Source organism: Salmo salar, chromosome 19 (assembly GCF_965601325.2).
Source record: "Salmo salar chromosome 19, fSalSal1, whole genome shotgun sequence".
NCBI classification, from domain to species: domain Eukaryota; kingdom Metazoa; phylum Chordata; class Actinopteri; order Salmoniformes; family Salmonidae; genus Salmo; species Salmo salar.
In genome coordinates, this window is record NC_138309.1 from 53,682,580 (window position 1) to 53,698,014 (window position 15,435).

A 15,435-nucleotide genomic window follows, 5' to 3' on the forward strand; every position below is an offset into this window, starting at 1 on the left:
AAAAAGTGAAAGTAGCTTCTACCCCAAACCATCAAGCTGCTGAATAGCCACCACTAGTAAGTATTCTTTTTTTTGGTCTGGTTTCGGGAAATACAGTTTAAGTCCTCATTGTCCGAGACAGAGTCAAGACCAAGTAAATATGTATCCGACACAAGACAGATACACTCAATATGTGGTCTCGAGACCAGACTTGAGTACTATAACCCTGATTCCCATCAGACTGTTCCCAAAACCTACTGAAACATTCTAGGAACTTTTAAAGAACAAACAAAATGTTTTATGGGAAAGTTCTTGTAATATCAGGTGAATGTTTTTGCTCCCTAAAAGAAACATTGTAGAATCATCTGCCCAACTGGACAGTTTTTGTGCTTTGTGAACATATCTTTTGTGATGTCCCCACATTGTTCTCAACAGACTGTTCCCACAACCTAATTAAGAATTCTGGGAACCTTTAAAGAACAGATTAAATGTGTTCTAGGAATGTTCTTGCGTCATCAGACAAATGTTTTATACAAACATTCTATAATCATCACCATGACTGGACAGTTTTTGTGTTATAAGAATGACCTAACGATAGTTCTGAGAACTTTGACAGAAACCAATTTTGGTTTGCTGGGTAGTCAGTGAGGAGAAACAGAGCTGGTCTCTTCCCTATGGGACAGAGAAGTACACAGTGTCCCGTAATACTGCGTTTCTTTTCAATAGATCTACTGAGGGAACCAAATAGGGCGCTGGTAGAAGGTAATGCCCAATATGGGAAATATAGAGTATTATATGACACAACAGCATACAGTGTGTGTTGCTATGGCCACAGACAGAGCTGTGTTGACAGTGGCCCTGTAGCTGCTTGTCCTACAGTCGTTATTACAGGATGCTTGGCATGTTCTCCCTCAGCCACAACTGACTGGTGTTTGATCAGGCCTCTCATGTTAGGGAGCAGGAAATATAGGCTGGCAAAAGCATTACATTAGCTGAAATAATGTGTGTGATTGAAATACAGTAACAGCTTAGCTGTATAGTAGCATGTTATTGTATGGTAGCCTTATAGAAATAGAAGTCATTCATATCTAATTTCTATGGGGAGCCTACTCATTTTGAGTTTTTATGTCTTAAGATGTCGTGCTGAAGCACTTTATAGTCATTCATGTCATTCATGTCCTTCATGTCGTTCATGTCATTCATGTCATTCATGTCATTCATGTCCTATGGTGTTTTCTACTAATGGTTTCTTCTAATGGTCTCATGCCTTCAACACAAATGCATACTAAACCAATGAACTAGTTGGTTGTTATTTCCATTATGTTCATGTTGAATATAACACCCTGTATGTGTTTTACTAGGACGTATTCATGAAAATGAATAGTTAAGAAAAACATATCTTAGCACTTGACAATTAGCATTATAGAATATAGGGAATTTAGGTAATGTTGGTTAACCTTGTTTTTTCATATATTAATAAATAACCTAGCTAGATATTGTAGCGTATATGACATTTCTCGGTACAATTTTAACAGATAACTGACAGTATTCAGTGTGGATGACGGATCACCACCTCAAGCTGAACCTCGGCAAGACGGAGCTGCTCTTCCTCCCGGGGAAGGACTGCCCGTTCCATGATCTCGCCATCACGGTTGACAACTCCCTTGTGTCCTCCTCCCAGAGTGCTAAGAACCTTGGCGTGATCCTGGACAACACCCTGTCGTTCTCCACTAACATCAAGGCGGTGACCCGATCCTGTAGGTTCATGCTCTACAACATTCGCAGAGTACGACCCTGCCTCACACAGGAAGCGGCGCAGGTCCTAATCCAGGCACTTGTCATCTCCCGTCTGGATTACTGCAACTCGCTGTTGGCGGGCTCCCTGCCTGTGCCATTAAACCCCTACAACTCATCCAGAACGCCGCAGCCCGTCTGGTGTTCAACCTTCCCAAGTTCTCTCACGTCACCTCGCTCCTCCGCTCTCTCCACTGGCTTCCAGTTGAAGCTCGCATCTGCTACAAGACCATGGTGATTGCCTACGGAGCTGTGAAGGGAACGGCACCTCCATACCTTCAGGCTCTGATCAGGCCCTACACCCAAACAAGGGCACTGCGTTCATCCACCTCTGGCCTGCTGGCCCCCCTACCTCTGAGGAAGCACAGTTCCCGCTCAGCCCAGTCAAAACTGTTCGCTGCTCTGGCACCCCAATGGTGGAACAAGCTCCCTCACAACGCCAGGACAGCGGAGTCAATCACCACCTTCCGGAGACACCTGAAACCCCACCTCTTTAAGGAATACCTAGGATAGGATAAAGTAATCCTTCTAACCCCCCCCCCCCCCTTAAAAGATTTAGATGCACTATTGTAAAGTGGTTGTTCCACTGGATATCATAAGGTGAATGCACCAATTTGTAAGTCGCTCTGGATAAGAGCGTCTGCTAAATGACTTAAATGTAAATGTAAATGTAGTATTCTGGCAGGTTCTTGTGTATGCTTTGCCTCAAGGACTGCAGTATGTTCCACAGGGTAGTTTCCACACTGATTTCTGTGTGCTAAGAAACCCACCCCAAGACACCTCAGAAATCGCTGCCAGCAATTTATGGGCCATAACCTCCACTGTTTTAAAGAAATGGTTTACTGACTATCTCGTCGAGGCTTGCTGTGCTGAAATACCACTGGGTAGTGCCACAGAGGTCGTAGCTTCAGAACTGCACAGAGAAGAGTAAACTCAAAAACATCTATCAGACTTACAGCCATCTTGAGACAAAGGAGGAGTGACCACCAGCAGCAGAATCATCATACTCACCCTTTTCACATCTTTTCCAAACGTCTCACTGAAGCTGGTGCCCAGTATTTCAAACTGGACGTGAGAATTGGATCCGTTAGCTTTGAAATCCATCGTTCCTGTAAGGCCTGTGATATGTCCCTGTGATGGGAGAGAGAGGGAGGGAGATAGAAAGAGAGAGAGAGAGAGAGAGAGAGAGAGAGAATATGGGATGAATTTCATAGAAAGAGTGAGGTCTCACAGAGTCACGACAAGACCACCTGTCCAGTTCCAAGACCTTTAGTATCAAGACCATAATGAAATTGATGCGCTCCCAAAGCCAGTTTAATATTGTGGTTGAATCAGTTTGAACCAGTGACACTGTGCTAGGGACAGGCCGAGATCTCTGAGACAAAGATATCTATCCCATGTCCCCCCAGGGATAGATTAAACTCTCTCCACAGCTCTCTGTGGCTCATAGAACGTTAAATGAGCATGAAATTGAAGAGTGCACACACACACACACACACACACACACACACACACACACACACACACGCACACACACACACACACACACACACACACACACACACCTGCCAATACTACTCTGAAGATATCATTGGAAAAATGGACCCCAAAACCCATGAGCGCCACAAAAAAACATAAGAGTATCTGGAGAGGAGATCTAGTACGTTGCTCCTTTTAGTGCTGAAGATATTAAGTCTGGAGAATGGCAATAGCAGAACTGACAAGGGGGTGGCAACCATCTTCATCTCCCACAGCTGAGCATCTCCAGGTGTAACGCAAGTAGAGTGAATTAGATTCAAGGACTGTTTCTTTTACTCTTTTCTGCTTCCGACTTTATTCAAGGCCTTGTGCCCTTCTGCTTTCGAAAAACATTGGATTCACAACCTATGTCCCTTGAAAAACCTTTCAAGTATTCAGCATGATGAAAGTCAATCAATCACAATCACAATAAAAAAATATATATATCTCTGTTTCACTGCAATGACTAGGAAAGTCAGGAAAACAATTCATAGAGTATAAGGTTAGAAAAAGGTTCATGTTCACGTTCTGAACTAAAGTTTACCATCTGGATGTTCTCCAGCATGGACCAGCCTCCATTCCAAGGCTTGGTGGACTTCTTGATGCAGTTCAGACTGGCCATGCTGTGCCACTTCCTGTCCACCAACTTCCTCTGGAAGGCATTGGCCAGTGCCAGCACGCTGTCATACAGGTACAGGTTGGACACCTGGAATACAGAGGGAGGAGGAGGGAGAAAACACCATATAATTAGACATAGGACTCTAGAAAGGGCATTAGCATCCTAGTAACATGCCTAACAATCATCCATCTTGGTCAAGAAAACATCCATACTAGAAACTGATTACATACAGTATCGTAAAATGTTCTATCAAACAATACATTTCTAAGATCTCTGTTGAAAACACACTACAGAGATTGGAGACCACGGAAACCAGTTAACCTCTCTGGTATCATTGGGACACTAGCGTCCCACCTCGACAACAGCCAGTGTAATTGCAGGGTGCCAAATTCAAACAACAGAAATCCCATAATTAAAATTCCTCAAACATACAAGTATTAAACATCATTTTAAAGATAAACTTCTTGTTAATCCAACCACAGTGTCCGATTTCAAAAAGGCTTTACGGCGAAAGCACACCATGCGATTATGTTAGGACAGCGCCTAGCCACAAGAAACCATACAGACATTTTCCAGCCAAGGAGAGGACTCACAAAAGTCAGAAATAGTGATTAAATGAATCACTAACCTTTGATGATCTTCATCTGGTGACACTCCCAGGACTCCATGTTACACAATAAATGTTTGTTTTGTTCAATAAAGTCACTCTTTATGTCAAAAAACCTCAGTTTAAATTGGTGCGTTATGTTCAGTAACGTTTCAAATATTGTTTCAAATAACATCCGGTGAAATTGCAGAGAGCCAAATCAAATTACAGAAATACTCATCATAAACATTGATGAAAGATACAAGTGTTATACATAGGATTAAAGATAAACTTCTTGTTAATCCAGCCGCTGTTTCAGATTTCAAAAAGGCTTTACGACGAAAGCACACCATGTGATTATGTTAGGACAGCGCCTAGCCACAAAACACCATACAGACACTAGCGATTAAATTAATCACTTACATTTGATGATCTTCATCTGGTGGCACTCCCAGGACTCCATGTTACTCAATAAATGTTTGTTTTGTTTGATAATGTCCCTCTTTATGTCCAAAAACCTCAGTTTTGTTGGTGCGTTTAGTTCAGTAATCCAAAGGCACAAAGCGCGCTCTCAACATCCAGACGGAAAGTCAAAAAAGTACAATAAAAGTTTGTAGAAACATGTCAAACGATGTTTAAAATCAATCCTCAGGTTGTTTTGGTCATAAATAATCAATAATATTTAATATAATATAGGCTTTCAATGGAAAAACAGCCTTTCAAAATAATAGTACTTCCTGGATAGATTTTCCTCAGGTTTTCGCCTGCCATATCAGTTCTGTTATACTCACAGACATTATTGTAACAGTTTTGGAAACTTTAGAGTGTTTTCTATCCAAATCTACCAATTATATGCATACCCTAGCTTCTGGGCCCGAGTAGCAAGCAGTTTAATTTGGGCATGCTTTTCATCCAAAATTCCGAATGCTGCCCCCTACCCTAGGGAAGTTAAACGTGATTAGATCATTGTTGATGCACAACAGTAAAATTTAAGCTGCACCGTAATGGTTGATGTGTTTGATAGGACCATGATTTCCAATGGGTATTGTCTGTTTGTGTGTCATGACGACATGGAAAACTACTGCATAAGCAAAGGTTAGAAAGGCTTTATAAACAGAGCCCTGTGGTTGTCTGTCAAAGCAGCGCAACAGATGTTGGTCTTTTTCTGATAGGGAGTGAATGGGTGCTAATCCTAGTGACCTCTGGGACTAGGAAGCACTGTGAATGGGAGTAGAAAACAGCTGGGGACTTCAGGATCCCACATGAACCCCCCCCCCCCCCCAAAAAAAAAACACACATGCATGCATGCACACTCACACACACACACACCCGTCTACCACAATCCCATATTAAAGTGACACACAGCATGACAGCCCCCTTGAGCAGATGTGAGTGCAGTACCAGAGTCAAACCAGAGCCATGGAGCAGAAACAAAATGCACAGTGACAAATAAACAGCGGAGCAGTCCAACTGTTTCAGCTATGAAGGACGCAGGACATCACACTGGGCTGCGATAATGTCATAACCTGCACTGACAATTCATGCCATCTCCATTCTCCAGCATGTTAGAATAACAACATCAAGCAATACGGAGCTGCATCTGCATTACAATACTATAGGCTACCTCATACATCCACCCCTCATCATGATATGATTGTGATAACACACATCTGTTGTAATTATTATTCCTTTTGTCATTTTAGAGTGTGAACCCACAAATCAGGACCAGGCCCGTAATGTGCAGGCCTACTGGAGGGTTGTAATTCACACAGTAAAGCAGTCTGCACTAGTTTGTGGCCAGATTAGAAGCCTCAAGAACAGCTATGAGCCAGGCTGGGCTCAGCTAACTGAGTCCAGGCAGGGCTAACTGAGGCTGGACTAAGACTGGGTAGTCTGGCAAACCCGACCCTAGGTAAAAGGGTGTCTGGTTTGAATGATGGACTCTTTAGGCAGAGAGGCACTGCCTACATCGATAACGAAAAACTCACAACAAATTACGAGGCAAACCAAAGTTTGCAGGCAAAAACTTTGCAGTGGTTCATATGATGCAAAATGCAGTTTCATATGATGCAAAATGCATCATACGGGGATGATTTCTGTATTTTGAAGGGTACATAAAGTAGTGGCGTAGACACTGACGTAGTTCCCCTATGACAAAAGAGTCCATCATTGAAACCAGACCCGAGTCACTGCTTTTTCCAAGGGTCAGGTTTACGAGACTAAGGCTGAGCTGGGCTAACTAAGTCTAGGCAGGGCTAAGGCTGGGCCGTTGATAGTAGATCTGCCTGGGTAGTGTGTATGTAGCTGAAGAACTGGGAGAGCGACACTGGCTACAACGTCCCCATCACTCCCAACCCCCCATGACCTAAATCTCTCCATCAGTAACACTTAGAGAAGGCAAGAAAAGCAACAAATCAAATCACATTTTATTTGTCACATGCGCCAAATACAACAAGTGTAGACCTTACCATGAAATGCTTACTTACAAGCGCTTATCCAACAATGCAGAGTTTTTTTTAAGTAAACAAGAAAAAATAAATATATTCAGTACCAGTCAAAAGTTACTCATTCAACGTTTTTTCTTTATTATTACTATTTTCTACGTTGTAAAATAATAGTGAAGACATCAAAACTATGAAATAACACATATGGAATCATGTAATAACCAAATAAATGTTAAACAAATCAAAATATATTTAGTATTTCTGTTTCTTCAAAGTAGCCACCCTTTGCCTTGATGGCAGCTTTGCACACTCTTGGCATTCTTGCAACCAGCTTCACCTGGAATGCTTTTCCATCAGTCTTGAAGAAGTTCCCACATATGCTGAGCACTTGTTGGCTGCTTTTCCTTTACTCTGCGCTCCGACTCATCCCAAACCATCTCAAATGGGTTGAGATCAGGTGATTGTGGAGGCCAGGTCATCTGATGCAGCACTCCATCACTCTCCTTCTTGGTCAAATAGCCCTTACACAGCCTGGAGGTGTGTTGGGCCATTGTCCTGTTGAAAAACAAATGATAGTCCCACTAAGCGCAAACCAGATGGGATCGCGAGTAGCTGCAGAATGATGTGTTAGCAATTCTCATTAAGTTTGCCTTGAATTCTAAATGAATAATTGACAGTGTCACCAGCAAAGCACCCCCACACCATCACACCTCTTCCTCCATGCTTCACGGTGGGAACCATACATGCGGAGATCATCTGGTCACCTACTCTCTGTCTCACAAAGACATGGTGGTTGGAACCAAAAATCTCCAATTTGGACTCAACAGACCAAAGGACAGATTTCCAACAGTCTAATGTCCATTGCTTGTGTTTCTTGGCCCAAGCTAGTCTCCTCTTCTTATTGGTGCCCTTTAGTAGTGGTTTCTTTGCAGCAAATCGACCATGAAGGCCTGATTCACGCAGTCTCCTCTGAACAGTTGATGCTGAGATGTGTCTGTTACTTGAACTCTATGAAGCATGTATTTTATGCTGCAATTTCTGAGGCTGGTAACTCGAATGAACTTATTCTCTGCAGCAGAGGTAACTCTGGGTCTTCCTTTCCTGTGGCGGTCCTCATGAGTGTGAGTTTCATCATAGTGCTTGATGGTTTTTGCGACTGCACTTGAAGAAAGACATTTTCCAAATTGACTGACCTTCATATCTTAAAGTAATGATGGACTGTCATTTGTCTTTGCTTATTTGAGCTGTTCATGCCATAATACGGACTTGGTCTTTTACCAAATAGGGCTGTCTTCTGTATACCATCCCTACCTTGTCACAACACAACTGATTGGCTCAAATGCATTAAGAAGGAAATAAATTCCACAAATTAACTTTAAACAAGTCACACCTGTTAACTGAAATGCATTCCAGGTGACTACCTCATGAAGCTGGTTGAGAGAATGCCAAGAGTGTGCAAAGCTGTCATCAAGGTAAAGGGTGGCTACTTTGAAGATTCTCAAATATAAAATATATTTTGATTTGATAAACACTTTTTTGGTTACGACATGATTTCATATGTGGTATTTCATAGTGTTGATGTCTTTACTATTATTGTAGAATATAATAAAAATAAAGAAAAACCCTTGAAAGAGTAGGTGTGTCCAAACTTTTGATTGATACTGTATATAATAAAATAAAAAAATGAAATAAATCAAAGTGAAAAAAAGTAACAAAATAAAATAACAAATAACGGCGCTATATACATACAGGGGGTACCAGTACCGAGTCAATGTGCGGGGAAATAGGTTTGTCGAGGTAATTCAGATAATATGTACATGTAGGTAGGGGTAAAGTGACTATACATAGATAATAAACAGTGAGAAGCAGCAACGTAAAAAAGGGGGTGAATGCAAATAGTCAGGATAGCCATTTGATTAACTGTTTAGCAGACTTATGGCTTGGGGTATATGATGTTAAGGAGCCTTTTGGACCTAGACTTGGCGCTCTGGTACTGCTTGCCGTGCGGTAGTTGAGAGAACAGTCTATGACCAGGGTGGCTGAAGGCCCAATTTTTAGGACCATCATCTGATACCGCCTGGTATAGAAGTCCTGGATGGAATGAAGCTTGGCAACAGTGATGTACTGGGCCGGATTTACCACCCTCTGTAGCGCCTTGCGGTCAGATGCCGAGCAGTTGCTAGGCCAAGCAGTGATGCAACTAGACAGGATGCTCTTGCAGCTGTAGAACTTTTTGAGCATCTGAGGATCCATGCCAAATCTTTTCAGTCTCCTGAGGGGGAATAGGCTTTGTCGTGCCCTCTTCACGACTGTCTTGGTGTGTTTGGACCATGATAGTTTGTTAGTGATGTGGACACCAAGGAACTTGAAGATCTTGACCCGCTCCATTACAGCCCCGTTGATGTGAATGCAGGCATGCTTGGCCCTCCTTTTCCTGTAGTCCATGATCATCTCCTTTGTCTTGATCACGTTGAGGGAGAGGTTGTTGTCCTGGCACCACAATGCCAGGTTTCTGACCTCCTTATAGGCTGTCTCATCATTGTCTGTGTTCAGGCTTACCACCGTTGTGTCGTTGGCAAACTTACTGATGGAGTTTTAATCATGTGTGACCGTGCAGTCGTGGGTGAGCAGGGAGTACAGGAGGGGACTAACCACGCACCTCTGAGGGCCCCCTGTGATGAGGATCAGCGTGGCAGATATGTTGTTGACTACACCTGGTGGCATCCTGTCAGGAAGTTCAGGATCAATTTGCAGGTGGAGGTGTTTAGTCCCAGTGTTTTAGCTTAGTGATGAGCTGTGAGGGCACTATGGTGTTGAACGCTGAGCTGTAGTCAATGAACAGCATTCTCACATAGGTGTTCCTTTTGTCCAGGTGGAAAAGGGCAGTATGGAGTGCAATAGAGATTGCCTTATCTGTGGATCTGTTGGAGCGGTGTGCAAATTGGAGTGGGTCTAGGGTTTCTGGGATGATGGTGTTGATGTGAGCCATGAAGAGCCTTTCATATCACTTCATGGCTACAGTTGTGTGCTACGGGTCGGTAGTCATTTAGGTCGTTACCTTGTCGTTCTTGGGCACAGGGACTATGGTGGTCTGCTTGAAATGTGGGTATTACAGGCTCAGTCAGGGAGAGGTTGAAAATATCAGTGAAGACACTTGCCAGTTGGTCAGCGCATGCTCTGAGAACACATCCTGGTAATCTGTCTGGCCCTGCAGCCTTGTGAATGTTGAGCTGTTTAAAGGTCTTACTCACATCTTCTACTGAGAGCGTGATCACACAGTTGTCCGTAACAGCCGGTGTGCTCATGCATTGTTCAGTGTTGCTTGCCTCGAAGCTAGCATAGAAGCATTTAGCTCATCTGGTAGGCTTGCGTCACTGGGCAGCTTGCTACTAGGTTTCCCTTTGTAGTCCATAATAGTTTGCAAGCCCTGCCACATCCGACGAGCGTCAGAGCCGGTGTAGTAGGATTCAGTCTTAGTCCTGTATTGATGCTTTGCCTGTTTGAAGATTCTTCAGAGGGCATTGCTGGAGTTCTTATAATCGTCCGGATTAGTGTCCAGCTCCCTAAAAGCGGCAGCCCTTTATCTCAGTGCGGATGTTGCCTGTACTTCATGGCTTCTGGTTGGGATATGTACGTACGGTCTCTGTAGGGACGACGTCATCGATGCACTTATTGATGAAGCTGGTGACTGATGTGGTATACTCCTCAATGCCATCGGATGAATCCCGAAACATATTCCAGTCTGTACTAGCAAAACATTCCTGTTGCTTAGCATCCACATCATCTGACCACTTCCAGATTGAGCGAGTCACTGGTACTTCCTGCTTGAGTTTTTGCTTGTAAGCAGGAATCAGGAGGATAGAATTGTGGTCAGATTTGCCAAATGGAGGGCGAGGGAGAGCTTTGTACGCATCTCTGTGTGTGGAGTGAAGGTGGTCTAGAGTTTTTTTTTCCATTGGTTCCTTTGACATGCTGGTCGAAATTAGGTAAAATGGATTTACGTTTTCCTGCACTAAAGTCGCCGGCCACTAGGAGTGCCACTTCTGGATGAGCATTCAACAACAACAACAACAACTCTGCATGTTTACTCCCTTATCACTTCTCTCCTCCGCCTTGTTGTTAGTTGTGTCCTTTCCTGATTTCTGTGTTTTGATGATAACCTTCTTATTACTTCACTATCACAACATGTTCAACCACAGATCAACAACAAGTGACCCGGTTAGAAGTCTCCATCGAGAGTTCTGTGATCGGCTATCTCAGTCATGCTTATCCCATCCATAGAAGTGGAGTGAATCACTACATTATAGAGGGGATTTGCTGTGTGCCAGTATACCGACAGAGTGAAGAAATGCATATGGCTAATTTGTTAATACATGGATAATTTACAGCTTTCCAGGTTGTGAGAACTAGATGCAGTGGTGTTAAAAGTGCAAATTCAGCAACAGACTGCTGATGGGGTTTCGCCGGCACCGTGAACCAGCATTTTCCTTGTCATGAGGGTGATTTAACATCAAAGAGTGTTTAACCCTCTTTTGCATTAATTATTGAGATAAGAGCCCCTGGAGGATTTGGGCCATCTGTTAACGGTTAGCGATAGCGAAAGTTCAGGTGGGTTCAAGGAGGTTTTCAGTCAGAAACACCTCTGGTTACATAAAGGTGGAACAGAGGGGAGGGATGTCAGAGAGCAACATCCATGTGATCTCGTTGAGTGGTTTGACTGGGAATGTCTAGCTGCTATCTAGCTGCCATATCAAAGAGGTATCTTTGATAACTTTGTCATCATATAGTACTTGTGTTGCTTCCTCTACTGTTACTGTTAAGGGGTAACATACTCAAAAACATATTCTTGTCATAAACTGCAGGCAGTGATTACACAGTGTTTACTCCAAGTTTACGAGAATCTCAGATTATTATTTCTTGGATTCTTAGCAATAAAGTGTAGGTTGCTTGGATGAGTAAACTAAAATAACTAATATGAATGGGAAGTTCAGTCTGAAATAGTGTTCCTGGTCCTCTCAACCATAGAAATATAATCTCTAGAATTGGAATCCCCATTCAATGGGTCTAAGTCCCTAGTGATTATATATCTATGCTCTCAACCAACTCTTCCTTATCTGTCCTACAGGCCTCCAAAAGCTGTCACTGTATGTATCCCACCACATGTCAATGGCACAGCCTTGTGTAACATCTCATCATCCACTATCACTCAATGGGAGATAAACTATAGGTGCTGATGACCTTCAGAGGCCCCCAGGTCACATGCTCAGTGATACTCTAAACAGACATTCTGGGGCTGTCTCTGACGTGACATGTGATAGGAGTCACTGACCTCACCCCCAGAGGCAGCATCAGATAACAGCAAAAGTAGACATGGGTACAGCGATAACATTTCTTCGATATACATAATTGTTGTTTCTTATGTATTTGTTATGATCGACCTTGAAGATATTAGTAAAGAGCAAATGTAATTTGGCTCCGAATATGATATGTGGGGACTGAAATTTTTTCCTGACCAAATCTCCTAACAGGAATAACTCGGGACTCGGGCCCCTGGTCAGGTTACAGGGCCAGGAAAGATGCTTGACCCTATGGATATAAGACCACTGGCCTTGATGTGAAGGTGCATAAAAAGGCCCCTTGTTGAACTGACCTCAAGTGACTGTAAGTATCCTTCCTGGGGGTCACAGAGTAAGGAGGAGATGCGGTGATTGTTCCTCATGCAGCGCACGCTGCTGTCCCTCCACAGTGGGAAGATCTGACGAATCACTGTCATCCGCCCCAATGCACTGTGGGCCAGCTCCATGATCTCAGTGTCACTGATCTCCTTCAGACAGAAGGGGAAAGAAGGGAAGAGGAGGGGAGAGAAGGGGAGAGGAGGTGAGGGGGGAGAGAGGGGGAGAGAAGGGGAGAAGAAGGGAGAGAGGGGGAGAAGGGGTGAGAAGAGGAGAGGAGGAGAGGGGTAGAGAAGGGGAAGAGAAGAGGAGAGGGTAGGGGAAGAGAAGGGGAGAGGGTAGGGGAGAGGGTAGAGAAGAGGAGAGGGGAAGAGAAGGGGAGAGGGGTAGAGAAGGGGAGAGGAGGAGTGGGGTAGAGAAGGGGAGAAGGAGAGACAAGAGGAAAGGAGGGGAGAGGGGGAGAGAAGGGGAGACATGTTACAGCATAAAAAAAAGGTGACACAAAAACTGTCCTGCCTGTTACTACAGACTACCAACTATGACAAGGTGGACAGAGTCCCTGTGTACGGTGACCATATTAGGACAGCCTCAGTCTCAGCAGGTGGCAGTGCTGCAAGAGCTGTGTCCTAAGAAGAAATCTCTTCGATGAGTATGAATATGGATGCTTTGCTGCGTGGTGAAAGAGCTTTTTCCTTCACCTCCTATTTCCTTGGGTCTGCTTGCTGTTTACATCACAGTGCTCACTCAGCCTGCAGGCAAACTCTGAGCTCCTGCCTGGGAGACCCACCCGGTCCAAGGCCCCATCATCTCACCCGCCACATCCACCCCCTGGATATGTGCTAGTCAGCCACTGCAAGCCCCTGGCCCCCGGCTCCCGGCTCACCCCACCACCACAGCTGTTGGCTTGTCTTCTCAGACTTTGTTTGTTTTTATCGTATTTTCTGCTGGCTTGGGCTTCCCTCAGCCCTGTGGGACTGGGAAATGAACCCAGGCAGGCTTGCACAATCCCAGTCTGCACTTTGCCTGGCCTGGCATGTCCTGACTCCTGATTCCTGACACTGTCAGGCACACCTCAAAGGCGGTTTCCTGGATACAGATTAAGCCTAGTTCTGGACTAAAAAGCAAACTTAATGGTGAATCTCAATTGAAAATTATTTTTGGGGCTTAATCTGTATCCCGGGATACCACCCCATTTTTGTCTGAAGCAGCAGGGAAGCCAACGATTCTGTATCACTTCCGCATCAATCAGAGAGAGGATTATCGCATGACATGATAATAATAACAGACACATCTGGTACTGACCGTTTGGCAGTGATGCATGGTTAATTTACCCTACAACTATAATGTGATATGGAGGAAATAAATGCTGGTCACGGCTTTAAAAAATAATATCTCATCACAAAACTCTGAGCTGACAAATTATTCAACGGCAGATGCTCTGATAAAAATAATTTAATTGAAGCAGTGTGGGTAATGATTTATTCACCGTCACGTTGGTATTTTGTCCATATATAAAGATGCAAAGTTTTACACACAGTTTTTTTGTTAAATATGGGGACATTCTTTTTTGGTTGTAGTTTTTCACCCTGTCATAGCTAATAGGGTATTTGGTGTACAGTATGCAACATTTGCTTTCATAGGATAACCAGAGGCAAAGTCATTAATACATTAATGAGCTACATCGGGTGATTGGTTAAGGCTTAACCAATCACCCGATGTAGCTCATTAATGTATTAATGACTTTGCCTCCAAAAGGCTTAACCGTTAAGCCTTTTGGGGTGTGTGACATCACACAGATTTTTCCTTTCCACAAACTGTCTGTTGCTTGATATGAGCAAGTTGGCCCAAATGTATCAAATCCACAATTAGTTGGCTAGTAGTGGCTACTGCCTTTAGTGTTCTAGCTAGCTACATTTCAGTAATTTAGCTAGCCTCCTAAATGCAGTGGTTAGTGGATAAACTACAGTAAGTATGATTTGAACATATTTGTCTGAAAACAAATTAGTCACCAGTTATTGTTGTCCATGGTGTTATCATGTCTAACCAGTGGGCTCCTGAGTCTAGCTAGCGGAGTCGTTTGGCATCCACGATTAGCTAACTGTGATAGTTAGCAATTGGTTACTGCTTGGCCAATGTGAGCCAGCATGCTAGCTAGCTACATTTCAGTCAGTAGATATCCTAAATGCGGTGGTCACTGGATAAATAGCTATGAGTTTAACATATTTTGGTCAAAACAAACTAGTAGCCAGATGTTGTTGCCCATGGTTGATTAATATCTAACCAGCTGGCTCCTGAAGCCTATGTGACATGTCTAGTACTGTATGTGCCTATTAGCTCCCGAGTCCAGGCGCAGTTTAGCTAATGTTAGCTAGCTAGCATTGCTAGCTGAGCTGTTATAGAAAACGGCTAAGATGATTCAAACCCAGTGGCTAGCTAACAAGCCCTTCTCGGCGACAATGTTATTCAACAATATTATTGGGGTGCGGTACTATTAGATGTATTTTAATTTTAAAGTAATTGTCATTGAAGTTGGTGGTTAGTACTGGTTTTAGGGTTGTCACTAGTTACGACAGACAAAAACAAGTTTTAGATCCAAGGGAGAGATACTTTTGAGGAGATAGGAAACTCCGTTGGAAATGAACGCCCATTGTGAATTTTGCCCATGCATCATCAATGCATGGTGCATTCTGGGCGATTCTGGGATAAGGAGAGCTTTCCTTCAAGGAGTGAATGGGTGTCAATTGGGAGTTAGCTCAAAAACACAACATTAGTATGAATTTCATTACACGAAGTACAACATTACAAATCTTTTCTGAGATGTGA

The 15,435-nt window shown here is 43.5% G+C and overlaps 1 protein-coding gene across 2 annotated transcripts in view; it reads right to left on the minus strand.

Annotated features, from left to right (window-relative positions):
* grid1b (glutamate receptor, ionotropic, delta 1b) overlaps nt 1–15,435 on the minus strand; it is a 433,677-nt gene that overhangs the window by 68,585 nt on the left and 349,657 nt on the right. For both annotated transcript variants that reach the window (XM_014158350.2, XM_014158349.2), the window contains exons 6-8: nt 12,591–12,764; nt 3,836–3,997; nt 2,785–2,904 (exon numbers count right to left, since the gene is read on the minus strand). In XM_014158350.2, coding sequence (XP_014013825.1) covers nt 2,785–2,904; nt 3,836–3,997; nt 12,591–12,764 — 456 coding nt within the window. The remainder of the gene's footprint in view (nt 1–2,784; nt 2,905–3,835; nt 3,998–12,590; nt 12,765–15,435) is intronic.